At 42.6% G+C, this 24,798-nt stretch overlaps 1 protein-coding gene across 2 annotated transcripts in view; it reads right to left on the bottom strand.

The window, feature by feature from the left end:
* The window catches only part of znrf3 (zinc and ring finger 3), a 70,229-nt gene that overhangs the window by 4,668 nt on the left and 40,763 nt on the right, over window positions 1-24,798 (bottom strand). Inside the window, exons 3-6 of one of the 2 annotated variants that reach the window (XM_061038370.1) lie at window positions 7,267-7,341; window positions 4,904-5,035; window positions 3,036-3,143; window positions 1,814-1,981 (exon numbers count right to left, since the gene is read on the bottom strand). In XM_061038370.1, the coding sequence (XP_060894353.1) occupies window positions 1,814-1,981; window positions 3,036-3,143; window positions 4,904-5,035; window positions 7,267-7,341 (483 nt within the window). Of the gene's footprint in view, window positions 1-1,813; window positions 1,982-3,035; window positions 3,147-4,903; window positions 5,036-7,266; window positions 7,342-24,798 lie in introns of both variants that reach the window. The other variant, XM_061038369.1, reaches the window with a different exon arrangement.

A 24,798-nucleotide genomic window follows, 5' to 3' on the forward strand; every position in this document is an offset into this window, starting at 1 on the left:
GTTTTTGAAAAGGCGGCTGAATGCCCAGAGGGGGGCAGCAAAGATATACCGAACTGTCAGATGTGTTGATGCTTTTTTTTTTTTTGGGGGGGGGGGGGGATTTGTTCAAATGAATTCTGGCAGAGCAAACTGTACAGCATGTCACAAACAAAACACTTTTAACTCCACGCCACGCAGCAACACAAATACGACTCTCTCAATGTCACCACTTTCAGGAACAAAAACAAACAAGAGGCCGACACTGGAGGATAGATATGAAAAGAATGCAACACTTTGTATTCAGATGGAGAACTTTGCTTTCAGGAGGAATTCAGGAGAGCTATGAATATGAATTAGATTGTTTTATTTCTAGTGGGAGCCATTTCTCCGCCGTAAAAACCTCTACTTTCTGGCTCAATGTGACTCATCTTTGGGCTCTTTTCCACCCAACCTTTTGTTGCTTGGTTCCCTGCTCAAAAACAGCTTTGATGCCATTCAGCCTTTTATAACGCCACTTCCTCTGTGCAATCCTGGCGCCATGCTTTGTTGTGTTTTCTTCTCCCCTCTTTACCCAAAGAGAGACATAACCACAAGAAATGCACACACATACATCAGCTATGCCCCCCCCCCCAGGCGCTGGGGTTTGTCCCCTCAAAGTCCCTGTCGAGGATGAGCAATACTGTTACAGTAAACCCTCAAAAGTCCAAGATTAGGACACGTATTTCGACAATGAGTCCTTTAAGGATTAAAGAAGGCCACAGTTTGAAAACAGGAAGCATAATCACAGCCCAGTGCAGTCTGGGTACCGTTATCTCTCCAGGTGTTCTGAAAGACTGAACTAAACATCTAAAAAGGCGCCCGGAAAGAACGTCACCGAAGATTGCAGGACCGCAGTCCCCGAGCACATCAGGGGAACTTCCATTCTATTGTCCACAAAGTTGCATTATGTTTCATGTCTACATAATATGGAACGGAAAGGAAACAAGGCTCAGCGCACACCACACTAACGCTACTAGAGTTAAGAGTTTTGGCTGCTGGATGGTTGACTTTAGCAAACAGGTACCAGTACTATTAACTTTGTCAACGCAAGTGTCCTAAGTTAAAGCCCCTGAGAGGAGGTTTTACCTGCTCATTGAACAGACTGAAACGGATTCTCGTGCCTCTATTTGAACATCATAACAATAATGGACAAGATTCAATGACTGTACAATGCAATTCTACTGATTGAAACGGTCACCACGGGGTTTAAGAGTCAGATAAAAAAAAGAAAGCAGGATGTTAAAAAGCTAATATAAGGAGCACCACTTTGGTCACATGGGACTGAGCTTTAAACTTTAGTGTATAAGGTAAGTTGTTGCTATGTCATCCATTTCTATCATAACCCTTGTTTTTTTTTATAATTCTTTTATAACAAAAAAAAGTATATTAATGAGAACTGCTACATTTTAAACCTATTTTGTTTCCATTTTTAGGTCTTAACAAAGAAAAAAATGGCTTCCAGCTGCAAACATTTTGCCTCCTTTTCATTTAAAAAGTCAAACGCTGTGCAGAAAAAGCTCATGGTAAAAAAATTAAATAAAATAAATTACAAGAAAATTCAAAACAGTAAAACTTAAAAAGTGTTTTACCTTGATATCTGATTTTTTTTAAACAATCATTTTTACAGGTAACCTTTTTATTTATTGTAGGAGCGGCCACAATATTCCTTACAGTACAGCAAACTCAATTTAGTTAATGGCAATCATTACAGCAAATGTTTGAATGACACCACTGATATGAAAAAGCCCAATGAAGAACAAAAATTGATAAAGTCCTCGACTCCTGTGTCTCTCACCTCCCCGTCGATGTACTTCTCCAGGCAGATGGCGCAGTCAGAGGTGGAGCTGCTGCTCAGGGAGTCAGAGGCTCCACAGCTGCTCTCACGCTGGCCCTTTCCTTTCGCCTTGAACTTTCTTGTCTCCATCTTTTCCAGAGCTTGGATGGCCATTCTGTTCATGGAGCTCTGAGGTGTGGAGGGAAACGTGGGAGAGGGTTTGATTAGTCGTGTTTCACTTTTAAAAAAGACCTCTATTTTAAAAGCTGTGTAGAATTTGGCATAAAGGCTGACTAACACTGGAGCCAAAATGTGACGTTAGGATGACAGCTCAGGGATGATGTTTGAAGCAAAGATCAGTGTGATGTTAAATGTTGCTGATGCTAAAATTTAATTGAAGACATTGATCCGAGTTATTTTTCTAACCATAGGCACTAACAATGAAAGTCAGACTATATTCTCTAGATCTATTCTTCACATGCAAAAAAAAAATCTCCCTCTATTTTTTTTCCTGATGCCTTCCTCCAAAATTCTCTGTTTTGACAAACATTAAAAATGAGGACTTAAAAATCATTGACCCAAGTCTGTAACTAACTGTAGTCTTTGAAGAAAACACCTAAAATGAATCCTGAAGTTTTTGCTGCTGTTTGTAGTTTAATCAAATAGAAGATATGTATACCTTATAAACAATAATTACTTCACAGCTTCATTTTTTTTCACATTTCAGGAAGGAACAGTTGTTACATGTGAAAAGTTGCCTCTGGTGTGAGCTGTTAATTACCACCAAAAGAAGTCACAGCAAAGTCATCTGCTCTCTCTCTCTCTCTCTCTCACACTCTCTCACTCTCACACTCTCTCACTCTCTCACTCGCTCACTCTCTCACTCTCTCACACACACACACACACACCTCTTTTAACGGATGCTGCTACTGTTTTCCTGCTCTGTCACAACATTTCTGCGCCTTTGGCTCCTGCAGCAAACCTCTCATCAGCGTTAATTAAATGCTTATCTTGATCACGCAGCCCTGACGTAAGCCTCCACCGAGAGCTTTGTGTCAACACGAGACGAATCAATCAACAGCAGTACTACCGCCGCCTGACTAAATGCCAGTGTTTTTGGGGCGTGTTTTGTGCGAGAGGCTCCTCTGAGACTCAAACTTTGATAACAAAAAAAAAATAGATGTTTGGCCAGTTCAGACTCCTGCTTTTAGTGGTGGTGATGAGTGTGTGTGAAGACACTCACCTGGCTCCTCCTTTGCTTGAGCTTGATCTTGATGAGCAGAATGAGGCAAACCAGGGACACGACCACGAAGAAAGCCAGGAAGATGCCCATGTCAAAATATTCCGTGGGCTGCTGTGGAAAAGGAGGGCGACAGACACACAATATTTGTCAAATAATCTTCACATGCAGCTGGTGAAAGTGGCTACTAAAAGGGTCACTTTGCTGTAACATGTCAAATTCATTCACTGACTGTTTAGAATGTGTAATAATAGCTTTGTTAGCTGCTCAGCAGAACATTTTTGATTATTCCCGAAAGTCAGTTTAATTCTATCTTAGTTTCATATTTGAAGTTTTACAACATGCCTTCCAACAGACAACAGTTCACAAATACAATGAACACAAAAAAAAACTACAAAGGAAATCTAAAAGCATCAAATACATACACCTAACAGTGTAAAATATATTCATACATATGAACACATAAAGCAAACAGCAACCAAGTGTCAGTCACACCAACCCTGCCCTGACATTAAAGGGAAGCCAACTTGAACAGGTAGGTTACTTAACAGTCAGCGTTGTTTGACGCTGGGAACGAGGCCAAGACACTGAAGCGTGTTACACACAGTCAACAGACACGAGATTTTTCAAGGCTGAAACAAATGTGGATCTTAAAGGGGACATGTTCAAAATATTGCGAGCGAAATCGGGAATTCTTTAGAACAAACAATACAGACATTTTTGTGTGTTTTTGCCTAAATATATATGACTCTAAAAATATAATGATTTCTTTGAAAAATGTACGCTGTCCTACATACAGTACGCAGCAGAGAGGACCGAGAGTGTTGAAGAATAATGTTGTCCTCTACAGGACAAACAAGTACATGACACTATTCCTAAATCACCAAAAGCATTTGGCGTTTTCTGCATTACAGTAACAATTCTGTAAAAAAAAAAAAAAAAAAAAGGTGAGGTTTCAGGACATGAAAGAAAACATATGCTGATGCTGATGTATCTGTAATGGGCGTGAAATGGCCAGTAGTATCAGATGAATGATCAAATCGTCAGACTCTAGTTTTTGAATTTTCCCCAAACTAAGCTGTTACGTCCAAAAATACTGGCAGATGAAGTGATAATGGAAAATATCTTCAGTTGCTGCCCTAATGAAGAGCTCTAGAGAATAAAAAAAGAACAGATTTAACTTCAGTGTTTCATCTTGAAAGGTCAGATCCTACTGACTGATCCTTCTGATGATATCCAATAACCTAAAGGGGTTTTATTCTTCATCAGGAAAGAAATGTCTCTCATTGGAAGGTTCTTTCTCTTGGGCTTTCATTATGTCAAGTTATTTGCCCTCAAAGTGTGCTGGTCTCTTATCGAATATTCCAAACAAACAGCTCTTTGAATGGCTGATATTAATCTCCTGCAGTGCTTCAGAAAAAAAAAAAAAAAAAGAACCTCAGCCTCGGGGCGGCAGAGAGTGAAAGAAAGAAAAAAAAAAAAAAAAAAGGGTCATATTTCACAGCTGGAATTCTTCATTTGTCTTCACATCTAGAAAACATCACAGCACTGTTTGGCCTCACAAACATGTTCACCTCTTCCTCATGATCTTTACATGTGCCTTCGATTAGTCACACACACACACACACACACACACAGACACAGACACAGACACACACACACACAGACACACACACACAGACACACACACACACAGACACACACACACAGACACACACACACACACACACACACACACATACACAGACACACACACACACAGACACACACACACACACACACACACACACAGACACACACACACACACACACACACACACACACACACACAGACACACACGTGGTTTAGGGGTTTTGGCTTGAGCTCTTACCCTCGGTGGTCTGTGTTGTATCCGTGCACGAGCAACTTTCTGCTTGTTGACGATGTTCATCAACTTCACAGCATCATTGCCCTTCACGTAAACCACTGGCCGCTTCAGAGGATCCTCGGCAACCTGGTTGAGCTGACGAGAGGAGAGAGAGAGAGAGAGAGAGGAACACATCAGGCACAGGTCTTCATCATCTTGAGGTCAGTTTCATCCTCATGAGCAAAATAAGACTGGATATGAGAGGATTGTGAAACAAGACGTAACACTTTTCTTAACCCTTTCTTTGACCTTCTACATACTCTGGTTGTGTTTCTTGGGCTCTACAGAACGTTTTATCCCGGTAGTATTCAAATTTGTCAAAAAAAAAAAAAAAAAACAGACAAAAAGTGAAAGTTACATGTTTAAATAAGATGACATAAATCACTCATTGAACAGAGCTGAAGTCAAGGGCCACAACAACACATGCAAACAAAAAGCACTATCAAGCGGCGCCGGCCTGGGTGGACTAATGGTTAGTGTACGCGCCCCATGTACGAAGGCTGCAGTCCTCATAGTGGGCGGTCCAGGTTCAAATCCTTTCCCGCATTTCATTGCCCACTATCTCTCTCCCTGAATTCTGACTCAATCTAATGTCCTGTCTCTTAAATAAAAGGCTTAAAAAGCCCCAAAATAAACCTTTAGAAAAAATGAAAAATGAAAATCAAAGTGTCATCAGATAATCAGAGTTCTGCGTCTTTGATATCAGAGGGCAGACACAAAGGCATGGCGGAAAAGCAGCCTTTCATCATTTTGACTAAAGACTGAACACTTGAAAAGGCACTGGTGTGAACGTTATACTGAAGGCTTTTAATGAAGCACACGGCTGAAAATGACTTGATTGTTGATGTTCTTAGAGGGGATAGATGAAACAGAATACGGCAACATGTCACGGAAAAGACGGATTCATTTTCAGGGGTCGCTCCGGGAAAAGTTTCGGGAACCTCTTCCTGTGTTCACTTTTGTACCATCAGGAGAAAAATGACCTCAAAGCTGAAGACATGGAAACTGTGGTCGGGGTTTTGTCGGAGGAAGCTCAGGAGGGAGGGAGGGAGTTGACATGCTCCTTTATTCCTCCTTTATTCCTCCTCTCCCTCTCGTCTGCTGCTTGGAATCTGTAATTTTGAAAAGCCCAGGGGAAATACCGAGGATATTCACATTTCTATTTCTTCTTCTGTCGTCATGTTCCCCAGTGAACGCTTTATGTTCTGGTTTAAAAAGTATAGACTCTGGAACTTTTGATCTCTCCTTTCTTTGAGAAATGAATCCACTAAGACTTTAGCCTTTCATAAACAATGTACCGTTTAAAAGTAAACCTATAATGTCTTCAACAGGTTTAGAAAAGTTAATCACAAACTTTTCCTCAAACAAAACCTCACATAAGTTATTAATGGAAGGGTTAAAAAAAAAAGGAGGTCAAGTACATTAACTTCATGAAGCGTCCTCCTAATTTTGGTCCCGGGACCTTAATTCTCCCCAAGCTCCTCCTCCCTGCCCCTCGGCCTTGTGGGTCCTGTCTGTGCTGATCGGGCAGCTCTGACTGGAAAAGCCTCTCGGGGGAATTTAACACAGCCGCCCAGCGCTGCCTTTCATGTGGTCTCTGCGCAATCCCTTTTATCTTTCAGCTACGCGCTTTACAACCCAGCAGCAGAGGAGAGGAGGCGAGGGAGAGAGAGAGAGAGAGAGAGAGAGAGAGAAAAAAAAAAAAGAAAAAACCTGCAAGTCCAGGCCTGGTGTGGCAAGGATGAATACCACAGGAGAATTCTTGCGACAAAGGCAAAGTCTTGTATTATACCTCTAAACAGCAATGACACAGGCGCAAGAAAAGAGTAGAAGGAGGAGGAATGTGAGCGTCTGGGTGTGTGAGAAACGAAATGCACTTTGTTCTTACTGTAGCTTATGTGCGCTCCCAACAAAATGCAACACACAAAAGGCTGATCCATAGTCTCAAGATGAGGTCATGTGTGCTACCTGTGCAATTATGAGCTCAACTGAGAGAGTTCGGTCATGGTCTAGTGAAAGCTGAACCCTGGATATTCATTTTCAGTCCTCAAAGAGAGCAGGAACACAAGTTAAAGAGCTCAAAAGGCCCAGGATGGTTGAATGAGGGAGGCTGATCCGCATGCTTTTGAGCAGAACTAAAGATAGACGGATCATTGTTTTGCACAAACAGCACATGTTGTCAGAAGGGGCAGGGGACGCTGCTGCTCCTGAGCTTTCTTCAAAAGTGAAAAAAAGGGGAGCGTCTTTCACTGACACACTGACACTCTTTAGACTGTTTTTTTTTTTTTTCCCCTTCCAGACATTGAAACACTTAGGTGAGCACAAACCTGGTCGATGGCATCCGGATTCTCCGACACATCAAAGATGACGGCTGTGGCTCCCCGCTGCACCGCTCTCTTCGCCTGCAAACACACAGCAGAGGGACTTGATGAGATAAATAATGCGAGCAGTGTCAAAGGAAGAAGCCGGGGAATACATAGTCACAGTGTCAACATCAATCTCTGTTTCTCAAGGTTTAGTTTTCACATTTTAAAATACGGCCACTAGAGGGAGTTCTCTGCCTGACTGCAACCACGTGCGGATCGACCACACCGAGCAAATGAGGAAAAAAAACAAAAAGCAACAGGCAAGAAGTAAACAACGCATTAAAAACGGTTGCTAAGCTGCACATGTGGTCGGTGTCTCCATTTCTCCTAAGTTTTCGGGATGCTACAAAAAAAAAAACGACTCCATCCCTCGGTCAAGAGACGATGCATGCAATGTAATGTGCAACTCTGCATGACACTGAGCTGGATTCTGAATTGAATTCTGGCGTGCACGCTCAGGAAAAGTTGAATCAAGTTATCAAGGATTTCCAGCTGCTTTAAAAAAAAAAAAAAAAAAGTGAGCTTCTTTCATCTGCGAGCAGGGAAAGTCAGCAGCACAGAGCTCTTTTGAAGACTTCTGCTAAAGGCAAAAGATAAAGGAAATGCTTGGATCTGCAGAACCCCGAGTATCTCCACGCAGAATCCAAATTGGCTTCCCCTCTACTGGGGGGAAAAAATAAAATAAAATAAAGTTCCTTTATCTTAACTCTACTCTGCTTTTGCCCTACAACCCGTTGTCACCCTGCTTGATTCATGGCGCCCTATTTAGACAGCGTTTTGATGTCTGCACTACGTGATCTAAAATAGCGCAGCTGGGATCATATCCTGGTATTATCAAGTGCCCTTGGGTTATTGCCAGCGCTCTTCATAACGGCAGGAAGACGGGGTGGGGTGGAGTGAAGATCAAAGTGACAATGTACAGTGCTGTGACTCTGCTGGAGTGGCTGAAGAGTGTCAGAGGAGCAGTGAGCGGGCACTTACAGAGGACACAGAAAGAGAGAGAGAGAGAGTGGTGGTATGTGCGGGCGAGTCAGAATTGCTCTTTTCACAACTCGTAATGTCGATTTCAGAGATAGCAACACTCACTGATGTCGAGTACCGGTAGATCTTTTTTTTTTTGCCAAAGCAGGAAAAGAGAGAGAGAGGGCTTTGCCACTGTACACCTCAAACACATCGAAACCTGTTGGATTCTCGAGTAACAGCTGGACCCATCCAAAAAAAATAATGTGTTTTAGTGTTTAAACACAACTTCATTTTTTTTTCCTATTCCCTTAATCACTTTGTACCGTTGTTAAGTAAATGTAAGCTATTGTAATTATTGAATCAAGGCTGCACTCTACAATAAAGTGCCGATAGGAAAGCCTCCGGGTGTCACATCAGAGCGAGCGAGGAGATAGTTCAGATGGGAGATTTCTCTGTACAAAATATATCTATCGATTCAACAATAACTTCTATTTTACTTCATTATTACATTTTCTGTGTCTCCATCTGTTTTTGATACCATTGACAATTGTATAGCACTTTTTTTTTAGAGCTGAAAACCAACAGATGAAGTCTGACAAAAAGTAAAGAAGAGGAAAGTGCAGATCTATCGTCAGCTTAGAGAACAGGGTCCCTGCTGTCACTGGAATAAACAGCTTTCTCCCAAGTCACCATTCCCTCATTAGTCGGTGCAGAGTTCGATGCCACCTGTGAGTCCAAAATCCATCGGCTCAAAAAAAACCGGTGTCCTGGTGAATCTGGTTAAAGTTACAGCGATATTCATACCAATCAGTGACTCCTGGTTTCTTTCATGAAACCATCCTTCTGTTTCTCCTTCACTGTCGCCCACACTGTTATAACTTTGTTAGCTACCTCATTGTCCTATGTGAAAAGGGGCTACAGCTCATGTTTATCTTCTTGCTTCATTTTGTATTCCTTCAAAATGTGAAAGAAGAAAAGATGAAGAACTGGCACCGGTTGTCACTTAACTTCATAGTCGGGACTTGTCTTGAAGACGAAACCCCAAAAGCTTTGGAAATTCAGAAAGAAACGTCAAAGGCCAACGCTGCAAAAATAATCTGCATCAATAACTTAAACATAAAAACTCACCATTGCATCTGCAGAACTTGTAACTAACTATTCCTCAAACAGTTTGTTGACTGAGATTCTTTTACTACACGAGGTTATTTCAGACCTCGTGTCGTGGCTGCTTTGCTCATTCTCCTGATGTCAGAGCTCAGACAATGCTACAACTTCATTTTTGTTTCTTGCTGCTTTAAACACCTTGACCACCAATCAGATTGCATATTTATTTGAAGTGTTAATCAGCTGATGTACTTGAATATGTTAATTATCTGTTGATTTTGGTTATTTAAGGTAAACTATAAGCAGTTATAGTATCCTAAATACACCATTGCAGTACTGTCCTTACATTACTTTTTGACTCCCTAACTTTACTATGAGTCTGTCTAAAGAGGTGAGAGACTAAATAAACATTAGCTTTCCAAGAAGCCGCAGTGTGTCGTGTGTAGCTGAGGTAACGTCTCTGTACTTTGAACAACAGAAGCATATTGAGCAGTCTTCTTCTTCCTTCATAGAAAAAAAAAAAAACAATCTGAATGATTCAGAATCAATAACAAAGTCAACATTGACACTTCATATAGATCATGTTTTATTTTTCCAGGGTGTTTTTGGCTGCGGGTATGTTTGGAGGGTCTACTGCTGTGTGGACGAGTCACATGTCATGAGCGCTTTAATATAAAGAGGCCGTGATTCGTACCGCACTCTTAATTCAGCTTTGAGAGTAAATCAGCTTCAGGAAAACACACCACAGCCTGACTCTGAAGTGTTTCAGCTGAGTCTGAATTAGGTTTCCTCTTGGTTTAATCCACAGATAAGATGTTTATGAATCAGGCTTTCAGAGCTCATTAAAGCCTAATTAACCCCGCAAACTGACTCAAGCTTTCCCAGCAGTATAAACGAAGCCTTGTCAAATACTCCAACAGTAAAAAAAAACAACAAAAAAAAAACACAGCAACACACTTTTAAATTCAAGCTCTTCTAACTTTCTCTCCTGCCCGGCCTCCTTTACATAAACTAACATCACTCTTTTCTTTCGCCTCTTTACTTTTCTTTTTTTTTGGGGGGGGGGACTCAGAAAAGTTCAAAAGCAAGTGCAGAGAAAATCTTTGCTCTGCTTTTCCCTCTCACCCAGTTTTTTTTTTTTTTTTCTCTCTCAGCTCCACATTGCCAGGCTCCAGCCCCCATTTAATTCAGCACTAGTCTGCTCCTTTGATGTTAGCTCTCCCGGTTAATAATTAATAGCTCTCGGTAAGACGCTCTGAGAAGAAAGAGATCTCCCTCCTAAAGAATCTCCAGTCGGGCAGGCCCAAGCTGCAGTGCAGGGACTTGCCTGATGACAACAAAAATGCAGCCACAGGCAAACTGTTTCTCTCAAAAAGATCATGACACATCTCTTCCCAAACCCTATAAAAAAAAAAAAACATACAGGGTACCAAAAAAGTACCTATACAAACTGGAAGAACAAAGAATACGTCCGACTATGACTATGAAAATACTTCACTGGTCACAGAAATACAACAGCTCCAGTGAACACAGAGATATTGTAAAGGTATTCTGAGACTCACTCCTTGGCTGCAAACTGACATTAAGACACGCAGATGTTATCATCCAAGGACTCCAACATCTTAAGGATGAATGCTGTGATATCAACTCAGAGAAAATGAATAGCAACGTGATAAGGTCACCTTTTCACTAGTCAGTATGCAAATGAAGACACGTTTTGTTTTTTTTCCCAGAAGAACTTTTGACATTTAACATACTTAGTTTGATTCTTGAAGTCACTTGTTACTTTACAGACAAAGAAAAAGTCGGATTTTATGAGAAAAATAACACATTGTGGATCTTTTGAACGTGTGATTACAAGCCGAGGCTTCTCGTGACGTCAAACAGAAAAAGCTGTTGATAGATTTGACCTGAAGGAGACATTTCCCAACTAATCGCCTCTAATGGTTTCCGAACTTTGTTAAGGCTCCAAAAATGTAAGATAGACAAACATATTAAAATCACAGATCAGAGCAGGGTATAACGTTTCGATGAGAACTTTTCGACGCTAACATTTTAGAGGAAGCGGTGTCCTGTTGGAGTCTAATGGACTTCTGTTCCATACATGAAATAAAGGACTGAAAAGTGGCTCACACTCAACCCTATAGTAACAAAATAGACATTCATGCATCACTAACAATCTGATTATGTCATTTCTCAGTGCTGTTCTTCACTGCAGAATAGGGAATTCTACTTTTTCCTTCATAGACAAAAAGAAAGACGACTGATTATGACGAACTTAAGATTCTACAAGATCGTTGTTTTGTGTAATAGCTGAAACTTGACCACTGGATCCCAACTGTCGAGCTTGATTAGTCATCTCAGAGCAAAAAAAAAAAAAAAAAGACTTTGGCAAGTAGTAATTTAGAAATGTCAGACTTTACCAACAACATTCAATAAAGGTATCTTTGAAAAGAGAAGAAAAGGTGCAATAAAAAGTTTGAAATCCCTCTGGAAACATGACCTCTTGTTCCCAAAAATGAGTGATTCCTCAGCCGTCCATCCTCCAAAAACCAGCTGAACTCTTAAACCTGAACTCCACGCTGAGGGCAGTTTCACAGGTACTTCACAATACTGCGAGCTAAACAAACTTCCCGCTGGCTCGGAGGCATGAGAATTAGGGTTCAATCTTCCCGGAGTGAACAGAAAACCGCAGCGCAGGGTTCTGACTGAGAACCTCGGTCTAGACACAAGCGGGAAAACGAAAAGCTATGTTTAGCATCCCTAAGTGAGCCTGCCAGCTTGTAAGATCTGAGGGAGAGACGCTTTCACTGGCCTGAAAGAAACTTTTCTCAGCGTAGTGCTCACTTCATCAATCACATGGAGCGAAGTATAAACACACACGCAGCATGGGCTTCTACAATACTGTGTCAATATGGATCGGTGCACCAGAAACAGCGGGCTCATATACAGACAGGAACACACCTGGATTACACCTGCAACATCTGGCTCATGCACAAGTTCCTCTATCACACTTTCCTTCCTACTTTCTTCTTCAACGCTCCCCTCCTCCTCCTCCTCCTCCTCATGCTTTCCTTTTCCTCTCTCGCTCTCTCTGCACCGCTATAATTAAGGCAATTAAGCCTTCAGAAGACTCTCCTCTGCTATTATGCTGTAATTTCATGTTGCCTCCTGGCTTTACGGTTTATTAAAAGATAAAGGCATACTTTTCTCCCATGGATTTTCTTATATGTGGTTGCCCTCTCCTTTTTTTTAAATTTTTTTTTTATTTTAACCTCCCTCGCTGCCTCACATGTGCGCCAAGACATTATTTACATTCAGCTAAAATAAAATCAAAAGTTTTCAACGTGGCCGTGCGTCATCCGATTACAAGCCTGGGGAAAGAAATGAGAAGTATGTTCGTCCTGGTTCGGTCTCACTGTACATTGTGTGCTCCCTGCAAATTAAGTCATCCGACTTATCTCGACGACAAGACTCAAAACTCATTACTCACCATCTTCCAGATCACCTTCTGTTTGATGTTGGAACATCACCGACTATAAATCTGTCACAAACATTTTATTCTGTTTACACAGACTTGATGTGATCATATCGGCCGTGTGATTAATAATCCACCGGTTTGACGCTCAGCAAAATCAAACTGGAATAATCACTTTTCCGTTTCCGTGCACACACATGTATTACACAATCTGAACATAACCTTCTGCAACCCAATATCAATAATCTCTTTAATTATCCACTCACTTTCATATCTGAAGTTTTGACTCCTTCCGTTAAAGTTTCAGTCCTGGATTGCAGGTTGAAACGAGGTAAAAAACTAAAGTACAAACACTCTCTGGTAACTGCTGATTGTTCCGTTATCCTCCCTCTACCCCCTCGAACGTTTGAACTCGCCCATATTTCTGTTTAATATTCATTTAAATGCTGTTAAGTCCCCGGCTGGAGCGTTTTATACGATTCCTGGGACATCTGAGGCCCCGTTTCTTGAGCTGCATAATTAAAAAAAAAAATTTTTTTTTTTACAAAGCACATAAAAATCCACTTGTGTGTCACACCTAAGGAGGAGGAGAGGGGGGACAGTCTTCCTCTGCAGTCAGCCACCTTCATGTAAACAGACAGTTCACCAGTGTAAACACACTTGGGGGGGGGGGGGGGGGGAGAATCACTTAAGGCTCTTAAGTGAGCTCAGTGAGTGCTGTTCATATGAAAGTGCAGATAAGAGGTTGGGACAGAAAGTGAACGCAGACCTGCTTATTTGCGCTTCATGTTGGGGTGTAGCATCACCTTGCTGGGGTTACTTTGTAGTTATTCGTTCCACTGCTCGGTAAAATGGGCAACTGTTGTGCATCAATAAGTCTACATGGCTGTTAGAGCTCACAAAATAACAGAGAACTTCCTCTGATGTCGAAGTCCCTCTCTTAGGTTGCTCTGCCATGGGATTCACCGTTCTCCTCTGGTCTGCAGTCAAACTCAAGTCCTTACTGTTTCCCCCCTCTTTCAGCACCGGCCCAGCAGTCACTGCATTGACGTAGAGCGCATTCTGTGGCATGTTCACAGACGGGGCTTATAGGTCGGGTTTTGGCACAGTGCCTCAATATGGACAACCAGAAGAGGGGATTGTGGGTAAACTGTACACCAGTCCAGCAGGACATACAGAGGAAGATTTGGGGCGAATATAATGACCTCACTATCAGACAAAGACAAGGCCCGACCCAGGTACACTGATCCCCGACCCTGCTTCTCATGTACATCATGTCCACACACACACACACACACACACACACACACACAGCATGTAATGACTATCTGTTCCACTGTGTCACCCTGTGTTTTCAGAGGGACAATTGGTTCCCATGGACAAAGTTTCCTCTTTCCACATTTCAAGTTTGAATCCTAAAAACGGGAGACAGCGCTGGTGAGTGAACACAAAGTTGAGAAGATAATACTGTATAGCGGGAACCCCTTCATTTGAGTCAGGGGGAGAGGTTTTGAACCAAGGCCATCCTATAAACAGGTGTGAACAGCCTCTTTTAAAAAGGTGGCAATGTCAGCAAAAAAAAAAAAAAAACAGAGAACTCACTCGGGGGACACATCTCTTTAAATGTTCCAAAATGTCAGAGTCGGGCAAATCTGCTGCTTTTTTTTTTTTCTTTACGATTGTTCTTTTCCCTTCTCCACCTCATCTTTCCCAACTCAGTGCACAATGTGGGGTGGCCATTCACCAACCATTGCATAACCAGAATTATACAAGTGAATTGTGTTATAAAAATGTGGGTGTGTGGGTGTGTGTATATGAGGGGGCACATCTGAGGGGTACCGGCAGTGGAACTTGGCAAAGAGCCGACCCCATTAAAGAGTTGGGAGAAAGAGGGGGGGGGGGGGGGGGTAACATGGAGCACTCTTTCTCTCTCTCATCATGAGACCCAGATAAAGTTTCTCCCTAACCCTTACCCCCCCTGCAAACTTCTGTCAAAATACAGGAAGTGGTATAAAGGGTCGCAAACTCCTCGTAGTTTCTGTCTTTAATCATTAATCTTAACGTTTCTCTTTTTGCTGCTAAACTTCAAATCTGTTTCAGGGAAGACAGAAAAAATGTATTGAAAGCTGTCATGGACTGTCAATTCTTTATCATGGAAGCATTCCTTTTGGTTGGTTTTTCTAATTGTCAGCACGATTACTGAATAACTACTGGTGTGATTTTATATTTTTTTTAACTTAATGAATCCCTGGGTTAGAGTAAGAGCGCATACAGATTACTGCAGGTATTAATTGGTTTTTTTGAAACATTTTAGTTTTTCCTGAACTGTTTTTTTTTTTTCCATCTGCTTGGGAGTGTGGAATATGGGAAATAAAATCACTATTCCTGTCACTCTCTTTTGTTGAATAATATATATATCTTGTATAGCAAAAACATGATGCACATTTTTGAAGAAATACATTTAAAAAAAAAAAAAACTCCAGTGCCAGTCTTGAAAAAGCAGTGGCAACATCTTTTATGTATTTGAGTAGAAAACAGTCAAACTCCTTTACTGCCTATAAACACCTGAAGACCCGCCTACTTGCTATCAAAAAAAATGTGTGTCAGGACTTCACAACATCAGATAACTGTTCTGAAACATTCAAAAGATTATCACTGATATCCATGAAGAAGGATTACTTGAGGAAGCTCTTTGGATTTTCTGAACACAAATTTGATTCAAGCTCTGTCCAATGTGTCCCTCCTTTCAACCCTCCTTTACTTTTCTAGTGTTTGTATTTGGATAGAAAACAGCAGGACATTGTTTTTTTCTTCTGCAAGTTGTGGAGATTCGGTAAAAAAATAAACGAGGCTGGCAAACATGGCTCAAGGTTCTGGGGAAATTCTGAGAATTTAAACATCTTTCTTTCTAAAGATACATGTTGGTCTTGCTTGTTGGTCACAACGGGGAGCATTTCCTGTCTCCCACCGCAGTTTGATGTCTTGATGTAGCGTCAGGCACACACACTTAAGCAAACAAGAACATGGATGCAGATGCACTGACTCAGAAGACAGCCACTTATCAACAAGCCTTTTAGTTGTGTTCTCCTCACGCTGCCCACAGCTCTGCACGTCCAAGACCAAAACGCCGGGGCCAGAGGAGCGGACAACCGCTAATTAAATTTCCTCCACTTTTCCTCTCCGTCCCTCCCATGTTGTTTTCTTACCGGTTCTGGGCTCTGGCCCTTTGTGATTCCCAGGAAAATAAACAAGCTTTCCGGCTCCGGACAAGAATACTACTTTTTAAGTGCTTCTTCTCCTCCTGGTGTCTAAACAGGAGATGTTTGGCAGAAAGTGTCGGGAAGTCGATGCTTAGAAACGATGTGTTAAGTTGAAATTCTAATGCACGCAGGTCTAGGTTTTGATGTACGAGACAGAAGACAACTAGTGATAAGAATATTAATCTGACGTTTTGATATAGTTTCGCTTCCCAGTGCTCAAGGAACACCCGAAGAGAGGAGATACTTTTTCCAGTCCTATTCATTTTCGATTACCATATTTTTGACGAGGCGTATGCTGCCACAGAGGAAAGACTTGAGAGTTGAAAGCAGCAACAAAGAAGAGCAGAAAGCAGAGTTTTTGCTTTCCTACTGCAAATCTCCAGGCACAAACTTCAAATGTTACTTCTGCAACTTTCAAGAGTAAGGCCAGATTTAAAAAGACTTAGGGCTGGGAAATATATCAAGCGTTTCTAATATATATATATATCGATATATCCGTTTTCTTTTGTCATGCAAAGAAACTTTTCTTTTTTTCAGAAGCATTTTTTATTAAATATAATTTATTTCACAAATGGGTCGTTTATTTTTTCACGTAATTTTTCATGTACATGTTGACATTGTGTATTTGTTTATGTTATGTATGCTGTTAATAAAAAAAAGCCTGATAGGCCAGCTCACAGCGACTAACTGACCTTTTTACTGTTGACCTATAACGTAACCCTATACAAAACACTCGAACAACACGTTAGCAAGTGGCAATTTGTTTTGCTTCCATGTACTTTAATATGTTTAACTACTTCAGCTGACACAACATCAACGAAAACATTTTGACTTAGAGTCACAGTAGGCGGAGTCATTGAAAGAATAAGTCTTTACCTGAAGGGAGGATGGGCTATTAGACCTCAGTGTCTTTGGAAAAAGGAATGTTAAAGGGGCTACTGTGTAAAATCACACTTTAGGACACCAGTATGACAGTGCTGGGTGGTTCAGTGTATAAGTCTTAAGGCAGAGTAATAAAGGACATTAAATACAACGCTATTGTGGAATCTGTGCAAATAAAAAGCTTCAGTGTTTTAGGTCACATGACATCTGTTGCTTTTTAAATAATTTAATTTAGGGGTGCTGATGGCCTAGCAGTTAGGTCACACTTCATGTACGGAGGCTATAGTCCTCCAATGAGTGGTCCAGGTTCAAGTCTGACCTGCGTCTCCTTTGCTGCATGTCATTAAAAAAACGACAACAATATAATTTGATCAAATGAATGCTGTAGTTAGCTTGTGGGCTAAAGTTAGCAGCAGCTCAGCATGCAGCCCCCTGACTCCCTGGTGAAGGATGCATTAGACACTCAGTGTTATGACGTGTTAGGAAACCTCTTTCAAGTTTTGTTTTTTTTGAGCATTGGTAAGTTTGCCCCCATGCTATTACTCCTTCATCCCTCTGTGACACAGCTAAAATCAAAACTGAAGAAATTTGACTGACATAATGCAAGTTTGACATCACATTATCTCTATTTATGATTCAAATAATTTCTTCAGTTGCGAGTTCACCTCTTTTGGCCTAATGAGACAGAAACAGCTGGCTGCTGAGCTGTCTAGCATTCCCAAGACTTACAGGGGAAACAGCAGCCTAGCAGTATACACTGGATGCTATAGTGTGAAAATGCACCATAATCCAAATGTAGACTTCAGATGAGCTGGGCTGTCTCACTAAATGGCCACTTCTCTCCTTCCTTTAATACATCTGCAATCACACGGTTTTACTCTAATCTCTCTCTGCCTTGAAGCTGCTTTCGGAAGACCGTGTCCCTGCTTGCATGAAAGAGAAGTCGCTGTTGTTGCTCCAGTCTCTTGTAATATTAAATGCTGCTGCTGATGGAGGGGAGTTGCTGCTGCATGTGGTCTCTTTTCCTGGGCAAAGAAACACGGCAGGGCAGGTCAGGACTCTGCCCTGCATACCCCCTTGTCTCCTCCTTCCTCGCTGTACCTCTTGTTTGCCCGCCGCTGACGGTACAGGGAGAACATCCAAAAGGAAAACATACAGTATCTCTTTCAAAATAAGGGGATTTAAAAATGTTTTTAAAATAAATGAGCTTTCTCTAGACTAAATTTAACTTGAAAATACATTGTGATTAAATCATCTAATGATCAGAGGCTGCACTGGTCACAAAAGGGAGGAAACCAGTGATTTAGTGAATACTGCTGACTGATTCCCTCTCTTCTTCTAACATATCTATAAACATCTCATCTTTTCATTACATCCCGATAAAGATCACAAAAGCAGGGTAATGTCTGTGGCTTTATGCGGCCGTAAAAAGGTTTTGAGCTAAATAGTGCAACATTCAGGTGTATTTTTCTCATTTAGCTGCGACACCTCTAATATACATCACTTCATGTTGTCTTTTTTCAGCACCTGTAGCCAACACATTTCTCAGCAATTACACAACCAGGGATACAGGTTGTAGCCTCCTGTAGAGTTCTGAGGTAGCGTGCCTCTTCTTCTTTCCACTACGTTTAGCTACAGTGTTTCGGTAGATTCAGACTTTCTAACAAAGATGTTTCTGATGAAAAGACTGAAAAACTACATTTAACCATGGATATCACCATCCAGATGTCTTATCTCCATTTAATTATGTTGGCCTCAAAAGAAGAAAAAAAAAAAAAAATCTAATATGTCTTCCTTTGTCTTCCAGGTGCATTTCCATTCTTCACCCCTACGCTATCTCCATGTTTCTCTTCCTCCATTACCTCACCGTCTCAGAGCATGGGCAGCTCCAATGTCGCCCTCACACAAACACTCCCACATCCACACAATCCACTTCTTATGTCTCCTTGCGCTGGGACGGACCTTGCCTCCACTGGCAGAGCATGAAAGAAAGTTAAAACCGCAAGAGCAGGATGACATTTTCACCCTCTCACCCCTCTCCCCAGCAGAGGAATCATCTGTAGTAGGAAGAGGCATCAGATTAGCCGCGTGGGGACCGGGGGGCTTCAGTTTCCAGCTTCCGTGCCAGGCTGTGGGCCCCCGATCCTTAAAGACAACACGGCCCTGACATACGCAGCGGGGTGCGGGGCGCGAGGATTCTCACGCACACAGGCACATTCCCCTGCAAAGCAACGGGCTTAGACGGAGATGAAGAGAGAAAAGACGGGGCTTTTGGTTGACGTGGGTGGATGTCTGGTCCTATCTTTTCTGAGATTTACTGTTTCCACTGTGCAGCTTTTGATCCAGCACTGCCCCACTGTTTGACAGACAGGCAAGCTTTACTTGAGGCCAGTGTCTGACCTTTAAATAACGATTGTGATTACGAAACAAAAATCAATGTAAGGGTGGAGAAAAAGAAAAAGAAACAACCCCTAAAGTATGCTTTCCTCTCATTTTCCCCTCCTCTCTACTTTTTTCTTTTCTCTTTCTTTTCTTCCTTCACTCTCTCTCTCTCTCTCTCTCCATCTCTCTCATCTGAAGTCCCCAGGGCTCCTTTCTTCTCTCTTTAAATAGAGGCCTGAGCTGTGAAGTCTAATAATGGTCATTTGGCCTCCCATTCAAAGCTGGGTAATTCGGCCCAGGGACGGCTCACTTTGAGCCACATGACACAAGGAGCTTCCCAGTGACCATGGCAACGAGCGCAGTGGGATCCTGGGCGCCTCCAAACGCCATGAAACGTGGTGAAGCGGTGATTTAGGAGAGGGACTTTTTTGTTGTTGTTGTGGGGGGGGGGGGGGGGGGGGGGCTGAAGTTTGGTAGCTGAATGAAGGGTTGAGAGAGGGAAAGAGACATAAGAAGGCAAAAAAGAAAAGAGAGAGAAAAGGATTGCAGAGAGAGAGAGAGAGAGAGAGAGAGAGAGAGAGAGAGAGAGAGGGAGGCCACCGACTGGACGCAGTGGAAACCTCTCTCGACACCCCGCCAGGAAGAACAGCCAAGATAATATCAGCAAGTTGAGGCGTACACAAACATGAAAGGAGAGCCTGAGAGGCAGCAGCCCCCCCCCCCCCCCCCCGAGTGCTCCGAGCTTCACAGGCTTTTCTCTTCTCTCCCTGCTGCTCCTCCTCTCTTTTTCAGTTTCTCTTTCTATCCCTCCCTCCATGCTGCGGTGTTTTTAAAGTGTTTGTTCAGAATGTTTGGGGCAAGGGGTAAGAAGGAGAGGAAGCTAAAGAGTTAGCTTGAGGATTTTTACACTTGCAAAGGCAACTGGACAGATCATTGCTTAACTTTTGTAACCCCCCCCCCTCCCCTAGTTTTAACATCTTGATTTACTTGTTGAACATTTTTATGGCAGTTGATACAATCAACACTTTGTTCTTAAATAAGTGTTCTGGGATTGATTGTGTGGATTCGATGTATAATTTGTGCAGTTGTTTTGAGAGAAATGTGAGTGCCTCAAACTTTTTGATTTTTTTTTTTTGTCGGAAAAATTTGTAGCAAAGGCCGTGAAATGTAATTCATTATTTTATAGAAACCATTAATTTGACGAGCACAAATTTAAAAAAAATAATAATTTGGGGGATTTTTTTGGGGGGACTTAAGAAAAACTTAAGTGGAAACTCTAACTTCTTGAAAGGTTCATGAAATGACTAGATCAGCCTCTATTCTACTTCAGGTACACAGCTCCTGTGTTATCTGCCTGGATTTGAACGACCCAATATTGACGTGCAGTTTTGTGCCTGAACTGAAATAATGTAAGCCCTATTATTTTAGCACAATCACAAGAAAAAAATGTGTCATCAATACCCTGTAAACCCCTCTTTTCTTTTCACTGGCTCTGCTGTGAAAAGATTTCATTTTGTTTGGAAGAAAAAAGAAAAAAAAAAAACAAGCTTAAAAAAAAAAGGTATGGAACAAAGGCGACCGTTGCAAATCTATCACTATTATGGCCTCACCGCAATCTAACAAAACACTCTGGAGACTGCAGAGGGAAAAACTAAAGCAATTCTCCTCCCTTCTGTTATCAAGGCTCTCTCCTTTACTCAGGTCTCTGCAGAGGGAGAAGAAGGAGGCATGAAAAATGAAAGCTGTGAGTGAGAGTGATGAGAGAGACACAGTGAGTCACTCGGCCGTCTGCATCAAAAACACCAGCTGATTTGCCAGCCTTCTTCTTCTTCTTCTTCTTCTTTTCCAGGCTGATAAACAGTGTAGAGGCTAATACCCTTTACGCACACCAACAAAACCACCCACTAATCAGACAGAAATCCTCTCTCCATGAAGGCTAACATGCTGTCTTTGAAGTGATTTGAAAACAAGGCCAAGAAGTAGCCAGTTGAATCCAGCATTGAAGCGTCTTTACAACAAGCCCTGTGGTTTGACACCCTCCTGGCATTGCCGTGGCCTCGGGACGACCTCGAGCACGCACCTGAGTGTGTAGGACAGCTAACCTGGCCCGCAGGCTCGGAGCCAGTCGCCCTCCCGCAGTATCACACTCGTCTGTCTGTTGCCATTTCTTCCTTTTCATGCATTTCTTTCTTTCCTTCAGACGCACACTCACACCTTTCTCTGCAGGCAGCCCCTGTGTACTTTCTATATCCCCGTCATTCCTCTCTTACACAACCCCTACACCCTCTCTACGGCTCTGGCTGAGATGCCAGACACTGTTAGAGTCCAAAAGCCACTTAGCACTAAGACGCAGCAGCTGTTAGCTCTGGCCCGCTCTCCCATAGCGCCAACCGAGGAGGACCGTGGTTGAAAAAGACTGAGACACACTTCTCTGTCGTTCACATTGTTCCATGGCAACTGCAGTTTTAGGATAGTGTTTGTATGTGTGTCAAAGACAAAGCTTCCCACACAGGATATACTTTTTTTATGGTTGTTTGCCTCTGGCCAAAACTTGAAAGTAGTTAGCTTTATTTCTGGAAGGACATGTCAATAAAGACCTTGATACTTTTCTGTGTTATTTTTAAGTGCTTTGTAGCGGCCGGTCTTAGGGACCAGTTGTGCTCCGCGGCGATGAAATGTTGTCTTTGGCTGGATTTAAAAGGTGGAACTGATCATGGTTCAGAGACGAGCTGGTTGAGGGCAGTGCCAGGCCACACACACAAGCACATACCAGGGAGTTTTACATGCTATGCCAGCCAAGAGGCCTGCTTTACACAAGCTGCAGGGCTGTGTGGGAGGATGGCTTGCATTTTTTCTGCCTATGAGCGTACAAAAGTTGTACCAAGCGAGACACAAATCCCAGCCGCCCACTTACAAAACCAGACATATTTGCCTTCGTCATCTTCTTGAGAACCCAAACCTCCAACCTCTGTCCCTTCCCTCTGTCCTCAGACTCCCATCTTTTCTTCCTTTCTGCCACCATTGCCACTCCTTCACCTTTCCTCCTCAAGTGGTCCAGGGTTACGGGGCTGATGTCATGAGAGCCGGAGAGGGATGAAAGAGGAAAAGCCGACCAGCTAAGTCCCTGTGAGGCCTGTCGGACTGACACGGGCGGTACTTGAAAGAAGAGATATCTCCCTGGCAGAGCGACAAAGACTCCCGACAAGCCTCGGCCACCAATGAAAGCCGGTGGCATGATTTCATGTTCCAGAGGCGCTGCCAAAAATTGTAATGTATGTGTGTGTAGGATGTTGAAAAGAAGGGAGGGGGGGGGGGGGGGGGGGGGGCAGTTCTGACAAAATTAGGCAGTGGTGAGGAAATGACAGCCACAAAAATGCTATTGACTGCAATAAACGGCTCAAATAAAGAACGTCTGCAGAGGCGAAAGCATGATTAATAACATTTACAAACATCTCAGATGAACCCCACACTAAGCTGTAACATAAGAGAACTCTGTCCTGCTAACACCAAGTCACCTTGCAGTTTCATCCTTAGAAGACACCGTAACGCAGACGACACTTTAAATAATGTCTCGGCAGAAGTTAGCTACAGTATAGGAGCTGACTTTATCAAGGCTTTCCTGCTGTTGGGGGGGGCGGGGGGGGGGGGGAGATTCTGCTGTGGCACACAGAAGTCAGCAGTTTAACAGTCCTGCAGCCCTTACAGGAACCTACAGGAACCAGAGAGGAAGCGCAGGAAAAAACTGTGTACATATACATGACCGACCTTTTTTCCTCCACTTCCTCTACTGCTTATATTTGCTGATTTCAGAGCATCTCTCCGTGACAGTTGGGGCTAGGCGTTGGAATACAGGAGATTTAAAAAAAAAAAAAGGTCCAACAAATTGAAGACAATTGATTTGAATTCGGCAAATTAGAAGCAACTTCACAGATATGTCTCTGTCTGACCACGAAACATGCATAAACAATAACATGTGAAAGTAATGGCACAGCACTCGCAATAGGAAATGAATTAGATTGTCACGCGTGACAGAGTGAGGCATCACAAATCTATTCTGGATCTCACAGGGATTCAGACGTAGACAGCACAGTGACTGTCAACAACTAGTGATGTTCAGATCGAACTTTTTGGTTTCTGAAACTGATCAGGGCTTTGCTGGTATCTGCTGATACTGATACCGACCGATCTGAGCTGATCCGCACCCAAACCAGTGTTAAAATAATGACCTGTATTGCTCACTGTGAGGCTGAGACTAGGAATCATTCATGTGTAAGGCAGTATCAGGTTTTCCCAACTAAACAAATACATATAACCTGTCAAGCCTGCGTCTTGCAATGACATCCCTCACGTACTGCTCTCACAGTAAACGCTCGTTGACTGCATTGTAAGCTGTGAACTTCCGTGTTGTCCATGGCTTTTTCATGTTGCTAGCATTGACTGTGAAGATTTTTTTTTTTACATCCATCAACTTTGCTAAGTTTTCTCACACGTTCTGCTTAGACTCTATAGCATAGAACTGAAGTGAATAGATCTGCCTCTGCCCTTGGATCGGCCCATTGTCACTGTTACCAGATAGCTATTCCAGTCAGTATCAGACTGGTGTCCGATGCCAGAATCAGATCGGTGCATCCCTGACAACAACCTTGCTTGTTATGCTTGCAGTGGGACTACAAAAAACAAAAGCAGAAAACTTAACACATCTGGGTGAAAAGATTCTTTGGCAGACCCAGTCAATATGATTCGGGGACCAAATTGTACATACTATTGCTGTCAACCACAGTATGCTAGCTGGCATTCGCCTCAGAGTCTAGAAAGCTGCTTGGTAACACGGTCAGCCGCTCAGTCTTCTTTCTCTCTTTGTCAGTGATCCCACCCATAAAATAAATATCAAACACTGTTTGATAAAACAAGGTTTTACGACTGGGTCCCTAAACAATTTGTTTAAACAGATAATCAGGTCGAACATTGGCCCGACATCACATTTGCTCTTGCAGCTATCTGGACGCCCATTAGCACCTTAGACCTCTCCCTCTTTTCAGACAAATCTAAATGAAGAGGGGTCGCATGTTGCTTCATGTTGATCAACTTCTGAGCACAGCTTGGAGCCTTTTGTTTTCGGAAACTTAATATTTGGCGCAAACAACATTTCTTCTCCTACAGTTCTGTGGTTTGTTCGCTAAACGCTGTAACTGAATGGATACTAAATTGACCAGACAAGACCCCAACACTGTTGGTGGCAAAGTGGCAGCAAAGTGGAGTGGGCTCTTGGGTTCAGTCAGGGGCCAGTCGGTTAGGGCGGGTAGGGGGGGGGCAGGGGGCTGTTGAGCACAAGGCCAAACCAGCCGGGGTGAGTGTGTAATAGTGGGCACAGTTTCCGGACTGGGGCTGGGCATATTGGCCCGGCTGGTCGGGCAGAGTAGGCAG

The sequence above is a fragment of the Labrus mixtus genome, chromosome 5 (assembly GCF_963584025.1).
Source record: "Labrus mixtus chromosome 5, fLabMix1.1, whole genome shotgun sequence".
NCBI classification, from domain to species: Eukaryota; Metazoa; Chordata; class Actinopteri; order Labriformes; family Labridae; genus Labrus; species Labrus mixtus.